Source organism: Euleptes europaea, chromosome 15 (genome assembly GCF_029931775.1).
Source record: "Euleptes europaea isolate rEulEur1 chromosome 15, rEulEur1.hap1, whole genome shotgun sequence".
Classification (NCBI taxonomy): Eukaryota; Metazoa; Chordata; class Lepidosauria; order Squamata; family Sphaerodactylidae; genus Euleptes; species Euleptes europaea.
Window position 1 is genome coordinate 26,945,110 of NC_079326.1, and position 17,778 is coordinate 26,962,887.

At 40.0% G+C, this 17,778-nt stretch overlaps 1 protein-coding gene across 1 annotated transcript in view; it reads left to right on the forward strand.

Moving 5' to 3' along the window:
* KIF5C (kinesin family member 5C) overlaps positions 1–17,778 on the forward strand; it is a 94,716-nt gene that overhangs the window by 51,965 nt on the left and 24,973 nt on the right. Inside the window, exons 7-13 of the mRNA XM_056861357.1 lie at positions 2,170–2,257; positions 3,277–3,401; positions 5,016–5,120; positions 6,065–6,213; positions 9,724–9,872; positions 15,111–15,286; positions 17,128–17,196. Of these exons, the coding sequence (XP_056717335.1) occupies positions 2,170–2,257; positions 3,277–3,401; positions 5,016–5,120; positions 6,065–6,213; positions 9,724–9,872; positions 15,111–15,286; positions 17,128–17,196 (861 nt within the window). The remainder of the gene's footprint in view (positions 1–2,169; positions 2,258–3,276; positions 3,402–5,015; positions 5,121–6,064; positions 6,214–9,723; positions 9,873–15,110; positions 15,287–17,127; positions 17,197–17,778) is intronic.

Here is a 17,778-nt window from a genome sequence, read left to right on the forward strand (position 1 = left end):
ATGACAGTGCTAGTTTCTGCTTTCATATTTATGTACTCAATTTAGGTGAGGAGTTTTATTGATGGGGGGATTTATGTAGGTAAGTTACAAGTAATTTTGATTATCATTTCTGTTACATAAACTCCCCCAGCAATTAAGTTCTGATTGTGAGATACAGTAGATGTGCAGTTGTGGAATAAACAGGCCCTGACTTTGCTTCTGTTGCCCTGAATATTAACATTATTGCACATGGTAGTAACTCTAATGGTTAGAACTGAGAATTCTAACTGTAATAATTTTTGCATCTAAGTGTTGTGTATTTGAATATTAATGGACTTCAATACTTTTTCTTTATTTTCTTCCAGTTTAAATGTTTTAATTTTGTCAACCATCTCTTTGAAATCAAACATTTACATCAGTATTTAATAAGGAACATGATAGAAATTAGAAGGAAGTCTTTTTACTGCAATATTCATAGGCACAAATGCTGTTTTTAGATTCGCATAATCTTCAGTGTCAGAGTAGAAAATTTCTTTTTATTGAAAAGCTCATTAGCATCTTAGTTGGGACAGTATTCAAGTATCTAGAAGAATATCCATCTTTCCTTCAAGTATCCAAAGGAGTATCCATCTTCCCCTTGAGTAATTAGACATTCATATATGCAGCAGAGGAGAATAATACTGGTCATTAAGACAGGTTGGTCACTGATTCATTGCAGCTCTGATGTTGTCAAAAAACAAAGTCAGAGTCTGACATCATAAGTACTTGTGCATCTGCAACATTCTGCTCCCTGATGTGGTAGGGAGCAAGTGGAAGGGTGGTGAAGCCTATTTAGTAGGAGTAGGGCAAAATGGGTTGACTCAGAACCTCTGCAACCCTGTTATATTTATTATTTCAGACATTTGTACCCTGCAGTTTTCAGTACATAATCACCCAAGGTGGCTAGCCCGAAGTCTGATGCAGACTGTGGTTGAATGAAACACCACTTTGGTGGAACTGTCCCACTGATCCTTACCTAGTGCTCCATCCTGCCCTCCAAGCCATCTAGGCACTAGCGGCTACAGAGAACAACTGCCAGCATTAAAAATTAGAAAGCATTTATTAAAAATAAAATGTCCACATGCATACTCTCAGCAAAGCAATAGACTAAGCAAGGAATCCAAAAGAAAGGTATAAGAATGCAATTCCTCTGTCCCTCATTCTGTACGTACCCTAGCTGATCTTATTCTAAGGCAGGTTCTTTAACTTAGAGATTAGAGTGTTCTAAAAGCTTCTCATTACCTTGGTGCCTTTGTTCAGGCAGCCAACCCTCCACATAGCAATGGTGGCGTTCATTGGGAGCCCAGGTGTGAGAACTACTTCTCCCTAGATGGAATCAGACAAAACAACCCCCCACACACATGCCAATGGATTTTATTATCTGTTTTCTCACACACACCCCCATGGATCAAATAAACTTTTTCTGAAATCTCCAGGAAAATACATCCTAGCCTTTTAAACCTCCCAAGTCTCTTGTCACTTCTAGTTGACAGCTTCTAGCCAGAGGTCTGAGCTGACTATTTCATTGTCTCTAGCCAGAGAAGCCTTTAGCATTTCTAAAGCATTGCTGGGCAAGGCTGGAGAGCAATTCACACACCCCTTTTCCCTGTTTTCTGCTAAGAGAGAAAAAAAACCTTTTTAAAACTGAAGGTGAGGGTTTTGTGCAGTCCAAATCTCCAAAGTACAATATATTTCTCCACTGCCACCAATCTCTCCAGGGTTGCATCCCAGATAGTTGGATTTTATGTCATTGTGCTATAGCAATAATTGCAAAAGGATTGTCTTGTCCACATGGGAAAACCCAGTTATGAATGTTTGATATAGCACAATGATTGTACAGGATACACCTCTGGGTGGGTGCAGCTCATGCCTGACTTGATTATGCAGGTGGACTGCCTACAGCTAATGTACAGGTATATCATATGGTTGGTTTTACATCTTTGTGAAGCTTGTCTATGAAATATCATTACAGAAACTACTCCTTGAATATACATAGTTTATTGATCTATGGTTGCATCAAAAATAAGCTTGAGACCTGAATCTTGGCTTTGGTCTTTGGGGTAACCATCTTTGCAGTTTGTGTCAGTATTTATTTATTTAGCCTTTTCCATATTTCCCTGTTTTGACCAATGTTTAATTTCACATTTTTAGGGTTGTACAGAGAGGTTTGTCTCTAGTCCTGAAGAGGTTATGGACGTTATAGATGAGGGGAAAACAAACCGACATGTAGCTGTTACAAGTAAGCATTTTTGCACAGTCAAACCAGCAGTAGGGTTCTAATTCTATTGTTGCAAAGACTGAAGTGTCAAAGTAGTAGTTCATGTTGTAACACTGCCTAGCATAATTCTGTAAAGGTTCAGCTTACTCATGTGACCTCTTTGTTCGCTCACATTTCTCACATTTCTTAGCCAGATGAGTTATAGCCGCTAATGCATCGTGGCAACATTTCAAAGGCATTGGATTAAAATAAAATCGTACCTTTAAAATAAATGCGTACCTTTTTTGGACTGTTAGTCATAAAAAACCTTTACAGAGTATGATGAGTGAGTTCCTGTTTTGATGACGGGATTAGATTTTTTCAAAATTAAATTCTACTGAATGTTCTCTTTAGCCCTGTACACATGAGCTATGTATGTACGGGGCCAGCATATGCGGAGCAAACTTGAGCGCAAGAACACTGCCCTCCCCCAATCTGTCTGCATTCATCATATGTGGCCACACAATTCCTGTGAAGATGCTGTATCCATGTGCCATGAACATGTGTAGGCAGGGACAGGTCTAGTGCGTTCAGTAATAAGTGGTTGGGGAAGGGCTAACATGCTTGCATCCACTCCTCTTCTGTTCAGGTTGGTCCCATGCATGAATCTGTCACAAGTTCGAAATTTTTGATACATAGGAATGTTGTCATTAACCAGGAGCTCTAGAATTACTGAATGTAGAATACTGCCCAAACGAAGTATTTAAAGGTATATCGTGGTTGCTCATATAAACTAGAAGGCAAAGAAAAAATAAAGGACATTTATTTGCACTTCCGTGAATGTTGTGATGAGATAAAGCATCACCTGTCATGAATATTTCTATAAAAATATGCCCATTCTTTCATCTGGCTGTGGCGGAGCTTTTGAACAGGGTGATTTGCGTTGTTTCGGTGCTTTTTAGGTTAGTCATGACTAAATTCAAAAAATGATAATTTGATCGGTCTTTAGGAAAGAAAACTTGTGTGTGGCTCGTGTTTCATACTGAATTTTCTTTTCATAGATATGAATGAACACAGTTCTAGAAGCCACAGCATTTTCCTAATTAATATCAAGCAAGAGAATGTTGAAACGGAAAAAAAACTCAGCGGAAAGCTTTATCTGGTAGATTTGGCTGGGAGTGAAAAGGTAACAAGTCCATCTTATTACTGAAAAGAGAATTATTGATTTCTGTATGGTATGCGGTGGGGATTGTTTTAGAATGTGTAGTCAAATGTATATGAAATCTGAAAGAAAGCTGTTTAAGTGCTTATAATGCAGATTAAAAGATTGCCTTGAATAAGTCTGCCATTTCTGGTGTGTGTGTGTGTGTGTGCATAATAGTATGCAGTTAATGTGGGAAATAGGCTGTCACTATTCTAACATGAAAGACTCATTGGTTGTCATCCATAGAAGAAAGCTTGCCAGAGTCACATGTCGAGCAGCTGGGCTGACTCCGAAGGGTGATTGGTCATTTGCTGGGGTTCCAGACCAGCAAAATGCTCATTTCTCTAACAGCGCTGCAATTTCACTTTGTATGAAGCACCTCAGAGGCACCCAGAACTTTTTCAGCTCTGGCTCCAGCCTGATGGAACTCTCTGTCGAATGAGACTCGGGCCCTGCAGGACACAACTCAGTTCTGCAGGGACTGCAAGACAGAGATGTTCCACCAGGCCTACATGGTTGGGGGCAGCGATGGTTCCATCATAGCTGGTCTCCCTGCTCCATCTTTACATCTGCCAATTTCTGCCTTTTCACCCGACTGTGACGCCACCAGTACTAAGGGCTTCATTGTATCTCTTGGTCTTAATCCGTTAAAATGTTAGGACATACTACAGGCTTTAATGATGATTTATTTATTGTTGTGACATTTTTGTGTTTTATTTGGAATATTATTGATAATTGTGCTTTGGATGTAAGCCGCCCTGAGCCTGAACTTGGTCAGGAAAGGGTGGGTGAAAAATTGAATAAATAAATAAAAATAAATTCGCAGTTTGCACATCCTGTTTCTTCTTCCAGGGTGTGTGTTGGGACTCTGTACTTCGCCTGAGGGCCTCCAAAATTTCGAAAGCTGCAGTGTCTAGCAGAGCTCTTTTCTTTGATAGAGTAGCCCCTTCATCCTGCATTATATGTTTCTTTTCAAATTTGGGTGAATTGAGAAGCATCTTGTGGTTTTGAAGAGGTGGCTTTAAGAAAGAGGACCAGAGAACCTTTGTCTAGGATCTCCCATTTTCAGCAATCCTGGAAAGCCTTAGTACAAGAGTTTCAGCACATAACTTGTCCTGCTGAAGACACTGGCTTATTCTCTTGTACAGAGTCATGTCCAGACAATGGAGATCTATCTACACAACACAGTTGTGTGCTGAAGCCAGCAGATCTTGCTCTGCAAGGCACCCGGATGGGAACCACCATGTAGGAACCACATTGGAAGCTGCTTTGAGTTTAACAAAAGAGCGGTGTGTGTGTGTGTGTGTGAAATAAAATAAATAAGCACTTGTATTTAATTGATATTAAATAGTTTATTTCCTTGATTGTTCTTTGTCAGTGGTCTGTTTTCTTGGAAAATAGAGTCCTGGCAAAGAAAACAAATAGCACTAGTGTGAGTGACATGAAAATGTCACTTCTTTACAACCAGTGTGCTTCTCCTTCTGGAGTCCGGGCTCAATTACGTGAAACTTCTCTGACGGCTTTTCTTATGTTACATGCTGTCTGACACAGTTTGAACTCACAGTTCAGTGTGACCCTTTTTTTGTTCTCTGGTAGGTCAGCAAAACTGGGGCAGAGGGCTCTGTTCTTGATGAAGCTAAAAATATTAACAAATCTTTATCTGCTTTGGGCAATGTGATCTCGGCATTGGCAGAAGGCACTGTAAGTCATTCTCTTTTCCAAAAAATAAAAGCTGTTAGGTGGTAATCACTTGGTGTATTTTCTGTTCCCTGCTTCCCCTTTCCACCTCCGCATACATACTTAAGTTGGAAGGGGGGAAAGTGGTCTCATCCTTCTCATCAGCCAAGACTGTCCTCTTTACAATTGAAATTGAAATGGAGAACCTGTGTGATACAGTGCTTTAGCACATTGGGCTAGGACTGGGGTCTAAGCTTGAAATCCCTGCTCTCCCAAGAAGCTCACTGGGTGACCTTGGGCCAGCACCAACACTTCAGCTCAAAAGCAAACTTGCAGCCCAAACTGGTGAAATACATTCTCTAAAATTCATCTGGTATAGCTGCCATGTTAGGACCCATTAATGGTTATAAACCATCTTTATAGTCAGCCTCACGTAGGTCCCCTGTGCAAGCACCAGGTCGTTCCTGACCCATGGGGTGACGTCACATCCCGATGTTTCCTAGGCAGACTTTATTTACGGGGTGGTTTGCCAGTGCCTTCCCCAGTCATCTTCCCTTTAACCCCAGCAAGCTGGGAACTCATTTGACCGACCTCAGACGGATGGAAGGCTGAGTCAACCTTGAGCCGGCTACCTGAAACCAACTTCCGTCAGAATCAAACTGAGGTTGTGAGCGGAGCTTGGACTGCAGTACTGCAGCTTACCACTCTGCGCCACGGGGCTCCTCAGCCTCATGTAGATATGCTTAAATACATCAGAATGCAGTGACTTGCAGCTTCATCTGTAGCCAGCAACACTTTAAACGGTAACCCAAAGACATAGAGCGATGTGCTTAGGTCCCAATCATTTCCATTTGCCTTAGCAATATGAAAACACTGTTGCATGTTTCAGGTAAACTGTAACCAGCCTTACAGTTGGCATCAATGTTTGTTTAAAAATATTTGAAACTTGTCCCCCATCTCTCAATCAGAAAACGCATGTCCCATATCGAGACAGCAAAATGACCCGGATTCTTCAGGACTCTTTAGGGGGGAATTGTAGAACCACCATTGTCATCTGCTGCTCTCCATCCATCTTCAATGAAGCAGAAACCAAGTCTACTCTTATGTTTGGTCAAAGGTGAGCATATGCATCTCTTGCAGTAGGTCATGACTTCATTAATGTTATTGTTACTGCTTTTTGGACAAGTTGATTACAAAAAGTAGTGGATTTTAAAAATAATAAAACCCTGGGGTTACTTAAAATACATGCTGCAATAAAGTAAAATGGCACATTGTTAATCATATCATGCATAGGTTGTGCTTTTGTTTCTTAGAGGCAAGAGTAACTAAATCTTTAGAGGAAAATGTGTGGTTATCTTGTGTTTAATAATCATTGCTATTTAAAAGTTGCATTCTTTCAAGGAAAATGTTTGAGAAATCTTAACTGAAGATAGTTGCAGGGACATGGCTGGTAGGGTCTAGGCTGGGTTGGGTTTTGAGTAGAAGTAATGCTAGTTAATTAAAGCTAAATGTCATGTGGGGGGAGGCTGGATTTGGACTTGGGGTTTGCTGCTAGCAGACAGCAGTGATATTGCATTGATGCTACCAGAAGGCTCTTAAGAATAAAATTGTGGATGCAGCAAAAGAACTAGGCTTTGTGGGTAATTTCATGCATCAGTACTTTGCTGGCTCATAGCCTGTTGTGGCTCTATTGATCTTTCCGTGACTATGTTGATACAGAGAGTGTGAATAGCTAACCTCACAATAAATGTGCAGATCAGATATGTGACTGTAACTAAACATGCATAAACTCTATAAACAGAAATGTTTCACCTTCTCTCTTAGAGGAAGTGTTAAGCCTCACTGGTGATGCTGGAGGCTAGTGGTAATTGCATCAGTAGCTTTGGTGGGGCTGGAGGAAAGAATCTGTCTTAGGTCAAATCTTTACATCAGTCTTGTTTAGATATATACAGTGCATGCTGCATGGTCCCCCTTCATATTTACATTTTTCCATCTGTTCTCTGCATCCCTCCTGTTTGCATTAATCACCAAAAAAGTGGAGTTTGCATTTGGAAAGCAAATCTGTTTTAGAGCAGACTGAGTCAGCACAGTGTGGCTTGGCTCAGTTAATGAGGACTTTGATAGATGCTGCATAAATAATGAGCTCAGGGAAGAGAACCTGTTTCAGTGCCAGCCATAAAACTGGAAGCAATTGGCTATTACATTTGAAGCTCACTGATGCTGTGGTCTGTTTGTTTTAAGAAAAAGGGGAAATGGTCTGACTTAAGATCAAGGCATCTGATTTGATCATTTTTCTTATTAAAGGCAAAAGTACTAGGTGATACTTGTATGAAGAGAGAATAGGAGGATCAAGAGGAGAGAGCAAAGTAAATGGATTAGTTCATGATGAAGTATGTGGGAGAGATATGATGCTATTCATGGATTTGTCAAAAGAAAAACTCTGCATTTGTTGTTGTTCATATATATTATTTAGGGTGAAACTACATATACTGTGTTCCATGGCTATTGTCCCACCTGTAAAGACTGTGATTTTTAAAGGGCAAGCTGACATAAGGGAGGAGAGACTGCCAAACTATTTCCCTTCATTCCCTAAATCACTATTCCCATGCTGCTTTTACCCACTTGGGGAAAGAAATGCAAGTATACTATATAACTAGGGCAGTGAAACCCCACTGTGTTGCCCACAAACATTTTCCTTGTCTCCAGTTTTTTGAGTGTTGAGGAAAAAAGCAAAAAGCCTTGAATGAAACTGATTGACTAGTGAAGTGCTGAGTTCTTTTCAAAGCCACGTACCCTTAAGTTGCTCATAGACTGCCTTGTGTCTCTGGGCTTGGTAACCTTTTCCAGTATCTGTGCAGGGACTAAATTCTCCCCTTTCTGGAAAATAAAGCCCACCAGTCTTTCTTCCCCAAAAATGCTGAGCTGATCTGGCCTCCTATGGCAGCCATTTTGTGTTTGGCCTTGCTGTCTGCACCATTGCAGCCATTGTGTGGTAGTGTAGCTCAACAAGGTTGTAGACCCCCTGATATGGGCCCTGAAAGTAGACTAACAAGAAAGAGCTAAATCTTCATTGTACCATTCTACGCCACAATGCTTCAACATGGTAAAATAAACTAACAAAATCTGTGGTGAAAATGATTATGGAATTACACAGGATGTGTAGTTATGCCATTAATATGGCAGAGCAGGTAACAACATTAATAACAAATCAACAGGGCTTCAGGTTCTTATTGCATTGTGTGAGTAAACGTCGCCCAGATGTTTAATGTAAGCTGAGAATCCTTTACTGTTAGGCACCTTGGTGTGTTTTTCAAGAGATTTATTTCATCTCAACCCATTCTACATCTCCAGAGCTATTGAAGTTCCTAAGAGCAATTCAGTTTGCTTTGTGCTTTTGAACAATTTAACAGCTATTTCAGTTTCTCACAACTCTTTCTTAGATGATAATGCTTCTCTAATTGGGAAACAAAGTGGGGGAAAAAGATTTCCCCAGTTCTGTTTTCCAGGACAAATTTAATATTGTATTGTTATCAGGTATCAAGACAGAGTGAGTAATACCTGTGGTGGTTTCATTTGGTGTCTAAGTAGAGACTAGTGGCTCTTCTAATGTTTTTCTCTGAATGTGTTACAATATAGATCAGGGCTTGATCAATCCCAGGTGCAGCTTGCCATGACATCTAAAAATGTGTTTGTGGCACCTAGAGGTTTAGAAAATATGGTCATACATAACCCTGAAGTGTGAAATAGGAGTCTGTCTCCTTAATTTTTAGCTAGCTTCTAAAGCCCAAGAAAATTTGTCAAGGCATGGTAGACATATTTTAAATGTTTTGATATGCTGTCTGGAATTGTTGAGAGATTTAATTTTATTCATCTATCTGCAGATTGTCTAGTTTTCTTAACACAATGTAGAGAGGGGAGCTGCTGTTCCCCGCAACACTTAGGCTGCATTCAAACAACCAAACAAATCGGCTTTTGCTTGGTTCAAGGATGATCCAGGAAGTCCTCCTGTTCATGTGCTAGGCTGAGATGGAAGACTTTCTCGTTTGTAACAAACCACAATTTGTTTGGCTGTCTGAATTGTGTGTAATTTAACTATAGTATCGAATCCTGTTTTGTAGGCAAGAACAAACTGCCGTTTGTTAAAGCACTAGGTAAGTATGTCACAGAAAATTGCTGCTTGCTACAAACCTGTAAGTTGTTAGTCTTGGTGCACAAGGGAAAAGAAATGTGGTGGCTTCCTTTCTCATTCCTGCTGCAAACAAATTGAGGTTTGCTTGTTCACACTGTCTGAACCAGTTTCCATGTCCATGCCTAATTTCCATGGTCTGACTTCACATATTTCCCCTTATGGCTTTCTGACATATTAACCCAACTGTATGCCTTGGGAAGGAAATATCAGAAATAGGTACTGCAGAATGATTCATAACTTTATTGGAAGACTAACTGGGGAAGTGTTGGAAATAACTGTAAAAGGGATGGTTTCTGTGGCAATTACTTAAAACAGTGGCTAAGTTACAATGTGGACATTATTTTAGTTGGCAAATTGAATCCTTGCTTATTTTGCTGTGATGTATGACTAAGATTAAGGACACCCAATTATTGTTTGATTCTTTTTTTTCCTGCATAGAGCCAAAACTATTAAGAACACGGTGTCTGTAAATCTTGAGTTGACTGCAGAAGAATGGAAGAAAAAGTACGAGAAGGAAAAGGACAAAAACAAGACACTTAAAAATGTTATCCAGCATCTGGAGATGGAACTGAACAGGTGGAGAAATGGTGAGAAATAGCCATCAGTTGTTAATTACTAGGTAGCAGTTGTCTTAAATTTTAAAAAGAGGTTTGCCAAATAGTTTCAAGTCTTTGTCTCCCTCCTCACCTTCAAATGAATTTTAAAGTACTATATGGATTAGTCAAAGCAGTATAATAATGCTGTTATTCTCTGTGTTGCAATGGCAAACCACCCTTGAACTTCTCTTGCCTTGAAAACCCTACTGGATTGCCATATGCCAGCTGTGACTTGACGGCACTTTTCACCATCATTTCGTTGTATTCTGCTACCTTTAGTTCTTGTATTATGATTTTCATTTGATTGGGAACCACCTTGGAGAATTTTTTTTTTGTTCAAAGGTAAGCTCCAAAATATTTTAATTAATAAAGATCCATAAAAATACACTTTACATGCCAGGGATACATATGTGTCTGTGCATTACTTCTTATAGGTTCTCACTTTTAAAATCTCAGATACATTTGCTCCCATACCTTGCTTCAAAACATTAAGATGAAGTGGGAGAAGTGACATTCTTCACGAGGAATATTTTTATCATCCACATGTTGGCAATTGGAAGGCTAAAAAGGAATATTCAGTTGGTACCAGATCTTTCTGCCACTGGCTAGCTTGTTTGCCAGGAAGCAAGTCCCAATTACTGTCACAGTAAACATAAAAGAAGTCTTGTGGTATCTTAAAGGTAATGGTCCCCTGTGCAAGCACCGGGTCATTCCTGACCCATGGGGTGACATCACATCCTGACGGTTACTAGGTAGACTTTGTTAGCGGGGTGGTTTGCCAGTGCTTCCCCTGTCATCTTCCCTTTACCCCCAGCAAACTGGGTCCTCATTTTACCAACCTCGGAAGGATGGAAGGCTGAGTCAACCTTGAGCCGGCTACCTGAAACCAACTTCTGTTGGGATCGAACTCAGGACGTGGTATCTTACATTAATCTTTATTTGTGAATTATTCTGGACTGAAGATTTCTTCATAAGAGAGATGCTCCTGTTCAAGCTTATTTAGGGTCCTCCTCTGTCTTTCAACTATTTGCATCCAGACCAGTTGCGCTGACACAGACTAGTATCACTTAACTTCTCTTGATGCCCCAAACAGCAGCCTCGAGAGTTGCTGTCAGCAACTCTATACAGAGAGGCTTTCTCTTGAAGTGAGTCACCACCAGAAGTGTCTGGAGAGAAATTCTGCAGTGGCCACCTTGAAAACAATTATTTCATTCAGTCTAGCAGAAAGCAGTTTGCAAGATTATGCCTTCGTGTGAGCACGTAAGAAAATTCTTACATACGGGAAACAATGGAGAGCTGGAATTTGCAGAAATAGGAGTGATTCCATACATCTCACTTTTGCTTTCTGCAAGCTGTATGAATGAAGCCAGAGCCTGCATCATTGGGGGTGGGGGAGATTGGAATAATATCTCCTTCTTGCTGCAGCCCCCTTGTACTATATTTTGGGAAGCTCCCCAATCCTAAGCAATAGCATTTCGATTGGGTACAGGGTTTGCTGGTTTCCAGGGACTTGTTCCATTCACAGAGGTATGAACACAGTTCGAAATAAATTATTGCAGGTCACTTAAAAGTTACCACTAATACTTTTTCTATTTCTATTCAGGCAGTTAAGAATCTAGAAGTTAATTGTATTCATTACAGGCAAACATTAATGTCTAGTTGTAATGTGTATCTGTGATTTAGTGCTAGACTTTTAATGTGTGTGTTACGTGCCGTCAAGTTGCCTCCGACTCATGGCGACCCTGTGAATCAAAGTCCTCCAAAATGTCCTATCTTTGACAACCTTGCTCAGATCTTGCAAATTGAGGGCTGTGGCTTCCTTTATTGAGTCAATCCATCTCTTGTTGGATCTTCCTCTTTTCCTGCTGCCCTCAACTTTTCCTAGCATGACTGTCTTTTCCAGTGACTCTTGTCGTCTCATGATGTGACCAAAATATGATAGCCTCAGTTTAGAATTTTAATATCTGATTTCAAAAGGCAAAGATGTCTTGCCAAGTCTCTTGCCTGAGTACCAATTATCATACATTGGGTGTACTTACTATGGTAGCTATTTATTTGTATATCTAAAAATGCAAAGCTGCCTTTTCTAATCACCTTTTTCGCCTTCCTGAGCTGTTCATAGCTGTCGGACTTCTTATTGCAAGCTATCTAGAAATGTGCTTTCCATTGTCGCCTCTAGAGATTCAGGTCATTGCAGTGCTGGGAATATTTCTCTATTAATACTGTGTAATTTCCATGGTGACAGTTTACTTGTTGACAGATATTATGTAGAGCTGGAATTTTGCAGTTGGCTAGTCTTGTGTGCTGAATTCTCTGTTTGCTAAATACTGTTTCTCCCCAAATGTTCTTTCCATCTTGGAAGGACAATATTGTTTCTGAAAATAATATAGACTCATTGCAGGATATGGAATAATTATCACCCTCGAGATAGTTTCTGTCATTAGCCGTGTTGGTCTGCAGTAGAAGAGCTAGATTCAAGTCCAGTAGCACCTTAGGAACCCACAAGAATTTTGAGGTATTAGAGAGTCAAAGCTCTGATGAAGGGAGCTTTACCTCTAGAAAGCTTATACCCCAAAATTCTTGTTGGTCTTTAAGGTGCTACTGGGCACAAATCTAGCTGTCACCCTATAATATCTATTCCATCTTCCAGCATTTCAATATATTTGCCTTACTGTACATCTCATTTTAGGCTTATAAAGATAATACCATGTGAAATCATAACAGGTTAGTCACCACAAAAGTAGCATTGTTGCACAACTTTTAGGAACTAGATTCCACAATTGAAGAAGTCCCACAACAGAGAGCTTTCCCCCCCTCTCATAATACTAGAACGCAGGGTCATCTGCTGAGGCTGGAAGGTGAGAGATTCAAAACAGATAAAAGGAAGTACTTCTTCACACAATGCATAGTTAACTTGTGGAACTCCCTGTCCCAGGAAGTGGTGATAGCTGCCAACTTGGAAGGCTTTAAAAGGGGAGTGGATGTGTTCATGTAGGACAGGGCTATCCATGGCTATTAGTCAAAATGAATACTAATCTTGATGCATACCTATTCTCTCTAGTATCATTGGAGCATGTGCAGTCTGACTTGTTCATTTCAATTTGGTTTACTCCTATAGAATCATAGAATCATAGAGTTGAAATGGACCACCAGGGTCATCTAGTCCAACCCCCTGCCCAATGCAGGAAATTCACAACTACCTCCCCCACACCCCCAGTGACATCTACTCCATGCCTAGAAATGGGGGAGGGGAACCATCCAGGATCTCTGGCCAATCTGGCCTGGGGGAAAATTGCTTCCTGATCCCAAAGTGGCAATCAGCATTACCCTGGGCATGTAAGAAAGGGCCATGAGAGCCAAACACTGAAGCAACCCTTCCTGCTCTCCCTCTCATGATCTGCCTAAGTTCACAGAATCATCATTGCTGACAGATGGCCATCTATCCTCTGCTTAAAAACCTCCAGGGAAGGAGTGCTTACCACCTCCCAAGGAAGCCTGTTCCACTGAGGAACCACTCTAACTGTTAGAAAATTCTTCCTAAAGTCTAGACGGAAACTCTTTTGATTTAATTTCAACCCGTTGGTTCTGGTCTGACCTTATGTGGCAACAGAAAACAACTCGGCACCATTCTATGCTCTTCTGACAGAGCAGGGAGGACGATTGGTCCCACCAATACAATATATTTTTTGATTGATAGGGAATGCAATCATGCTAGCTGTTAACAGTTTTATTCCTTTTTCTGCCTCTGGATTTTGTGTGTGACCTTTTTAACTTTCCAGTTAGATCTGTGCTTATTCTAATCCCCTCCTCCTTTCTCTCCAAATACACGTCTTTGCTTTTGCTTGGAGTAAGTTGTTGCTGCCTTTATTTACTGAAGTCTTTGTATGTGCCACAGAAACCTTTCAGCCCAGTTACCTCAAGGAAGCAAGAACAAAGGGGTAATCTTTCTGCCCTGAGGCCTGTTCGTTTTGTTTTCTCTGAGCTAGTATAAATGGACTGCTGTCCAGGGTGCTGAATGAACAAGAAGAGGCGGAGCTGTGGTTTTTATCCAAATCCTGGTGGCAGTGAAAAAAACTCTTCTGCTTCATCTGTTGGGGGTTTCACAGCACCTTTTGCCCCCACACCCAACCAAGGAAGCTACCCTTTAGATCAACATGACTGTTACGAGAAATAATCTTTTATCACTGCTATAACATTTGGATTTATTTTTATGCTATTAATATATACTTTTGTGTTGGCTATTTCTATTCGCTGACAACATTTTTTATTATAACCTTTTTAAAATTACTATTGTATTCTATGTTGTATCTCGGTATGCTTGAAATGCCATGCATAATACAGAAGTAAAGGATACAATGTTAGCAATATTGCAGTGCTAAAAGACAAATTATTATAGGTCACTGCCAACAATGGAAGTACCAGTCATCCTATTAATAACCTATAATATTGCCTTCCCTTTAGGCATCTGCTTTCAGATTCCCTTCTGAAAACAAAAGCTTTATTTAAAAAACAACACATCCTCAGGAGAAATGCTCTGTGGAGCTGCTCTGGCAGGCCATTCCATAGGATTAGGACAATGCTGAGAACACCTGTGATCTTGCATCTTACTAAAAGTCCCCATCTGACTAGCAGAAAGAACTGCATAAACAGCTGCTATAAAGACAATTAATGGCAGGTGGAGTTCATATTTGTTCATTGCCTTGGATTTTTTTTTTAAAGAAGAAAGGCAGAATATCAGTGTTTTAGATGATAAATATATGATTCCTGTTTTTTTTTTAATTAACCTAGATTATAGGGATTATTTGTTGGTTTCACTAAGGCAGAGATTTTGATCAGGTGATTTCAAAGGCCTGTTCACAGGCATATTCAAGATTAAAGGTGCTGTTTTACAATTTGAAGAGCATTTATAGTCACTTTTGTATACTCCTAATGGGCATATATGTTAGCAAGATTAAATGAGCTACCCTCATCAATATTACAGGGGAGATTTCAATCAATACCACTCTCTGCAAGGTTATGCCCCTGTGGAATGAATCACATAGAATCGGTTGCACATGTTCTTTTGCACTGTTGCCACTGTAGTCTTTTTAGTACTCATCCACTTGCAAGAAATCCTCTGCTGGATCTAACTCATAGGCCAAATGTTTTAAAGCACCAATGAAGATTTACTCCTGCTTTTAAGAACGTCTTCTTTATAGCTGATTATATTGAGAGGTGTTCTGACTGCAGGAGAAGCTGTTCCTGAGGATGAACAGACCAGTGCTAAGGACCAAAAGAACTTGGAGCCATGTGACAACACCCCCATCATCGATAATATTGTGCCAGTTGTTGCCAGCATCTCAGTTGAAGAGAAACGAAAATACGAGGAGGAGATTACTAGTCTCTACAGACAGCTGGATGATAAGGTTGGAAATTACTTAACATTTATTCTTCACTGGAAACAGTACTTCTGCTAACGGTGTTCCTGTTAGCAAAGTCATCACGTGTCTAAAATGTACAAACCTTCTTGTTCAATATTTAAAAACATTTACTAGCATCCTGTTTTCCCCCAATCCCGAACGATTAATATGTTTGCCCCAGTCAAGCACGTTGTTTATGGAGAATCAAGCCATTCTCTATAAAAGGAAAACAAGGATAAAAAAAGAAGCTGTGGCTTAACTAATGTAAGCTTTTGCTTTCACATTCTCTTTTGTTTCTTTGTTTACAGTATATCCTGAAAGGCTGGCTTCAAATTAGCCTCGCCATAGGAAATTAAGGTTAATTAGACAACCCGAAGTTACATTTAGAGAATTCCAGCTACTTTGTGGGTCATATAACTGGTTGTGGGGTTGTATTGAGATTCTAGTCTATACCGTGTCCAGTGCTCTCCTTACGTGCAGAATATGAAATTTCATGGGCAAAGTATCTAGCCTACTCTCCTCCCTGACACATTAGTTTTCTACATGTAGCAACACTGTTTTGAGTTTTCACACAACACATAGTTAAATTGTGGAACTCCCTGCCCCAGGATGTGGTGATGGCTGCCGACATGGAAGGCTTTAAGAGGGGAGTGGGCATGTTCAAGGAGGAAATGGCTATCCATGGCTGCTAGTGAAAATGAATACTAGTCATGATGCATTCCTTTTCTCTCCAGTATCAGAGGAGCATGCCTATTATATTAGGTTCTGTGGAACACAGGCAGGATAATGCTGCAGTCAACGTGCTTGGGGGCTTCCTAGAAGTATCTAGTTGGCCACTGTGTGAACAGATTGCTGGACTTGATGGGCCTTCTTCTGATCCAGCATGGCTTTTCTTATGTTCCTAAGTGGGACCTGTGGGGTAAAGTGGTAGAATCAAGATGGAGGCCTGCCACCTCAGGGAAACTTTGCCTCCATAGCAAAAGCTTATTTCACAAACATGGGAGACTTTGTCTACTGTTGAGAGTGATGTGACTACTGCATCCCTGCTTTTTGTGAACAGAGGGAGGCAATTGATCGTTTTGATTTTTATTCCTCCATCTTGCCATAGCTCTTAAATCATCCATGATCAATGTATGAACTCCTGAAATGATTTTTAAAAAGATTTTTAAAGAGATCCAGTCTATATAGTATGTGTTAATAAATTCATTCCCTTCCACCTAGGAGGAAAGATGCCTAGAAGAGAGTTGCCTTGGAGGTGGGACAGAGATATTTTAAATAAATAAAATAATGAAAGGCACAGGGTTTTTTTAAAACACAAAAGCAAAGGTAGTAGCACCATTTGTGATCCTTGCAATTAACAAGTGACACATTTTACAGCATCAATGAGTTTCACTTGCAGAAAAAATAAGGAAAATCTTATAATACAGCATATGGATATCTAAAATAAATGTTGGGTTGGGGAGGTGCTGAAAGAAAGTAGATTTAAACTCTTACTAGGAGTATTTTTTCATTTACAGTCACAGTTTACTGCCACCATAATCCAGTTTATTTAATGAAAATGGGTTGAATCCAGTTATAATTGTATGCTTTGATGTGTATTTTTCCCATCTATGGAATCATTTCCTATGGTGCTGCTGGTCTTGTATTAATGACATTAAGAACCAAATATGATTGTTTTTGTGTTTTCCATTTGCAAGATTTTTAAATTTGTGATATAAGACTTCATGCTCTGCATGTTGTTAATATCCTGAAATGTTTTAAATTAGATGAGACAGATTGCATCTGTTACTCTGCCACTGTATAGCAGTGTAAAAAGCAACAAATAAATAGTATTTTATCCATTGCAGGATGATGAAATTAACCAACAGAGTCAGTTGGCTGAGAAACTAAAGCAACAAATGTTGGATCAAGATGAGGTAAGCGGTAACCCAAAGAATTAGTTTTATGCCTTATGGAGCAGAAATTCCTTGCTTCCACTCTCTCTCCTTTTAAAGCTAATGATGTTGCTTTGTGATAATCCCAGTTTTGTTGACAATACAAACTGCTCTCCCCAAAGAGTTCAACCTTGCTTCAGTGCACCTTTCCCTGTGATTTGGAAGCTTAAGTCTAGAGGACCCCAAATATATGCTCGGTTGATTTAATGTTATCAATACTAATGCAATCCTATTTCATTTCAAATAAGGGTCAGGAATGGAGGCCCTTCAGCCAGATTTGGTCCCTTGAGGAACATGTGAAGCTGTTCTATGCCATTGGTCCATGTAACTTCATATTGTTTTTCTGGCTGGTGGCAGCTCTCCAATGTCTCAGGGTGTAGAGACAGATCTTTCCCAGCCTGTATTCTTTAACCAGAGATTCTGGGAATTGAACTGGGTACTTTCTGCATGCAAAGCTTGTACACTAAACTCTCTCAAGGCTTATTTCATCTTCCCTAACGCAGAAAACAATTCGCCCAGTCTCTATAACTGTTTGTGATTAGCTTGCTGGTATTTGGACAGTGG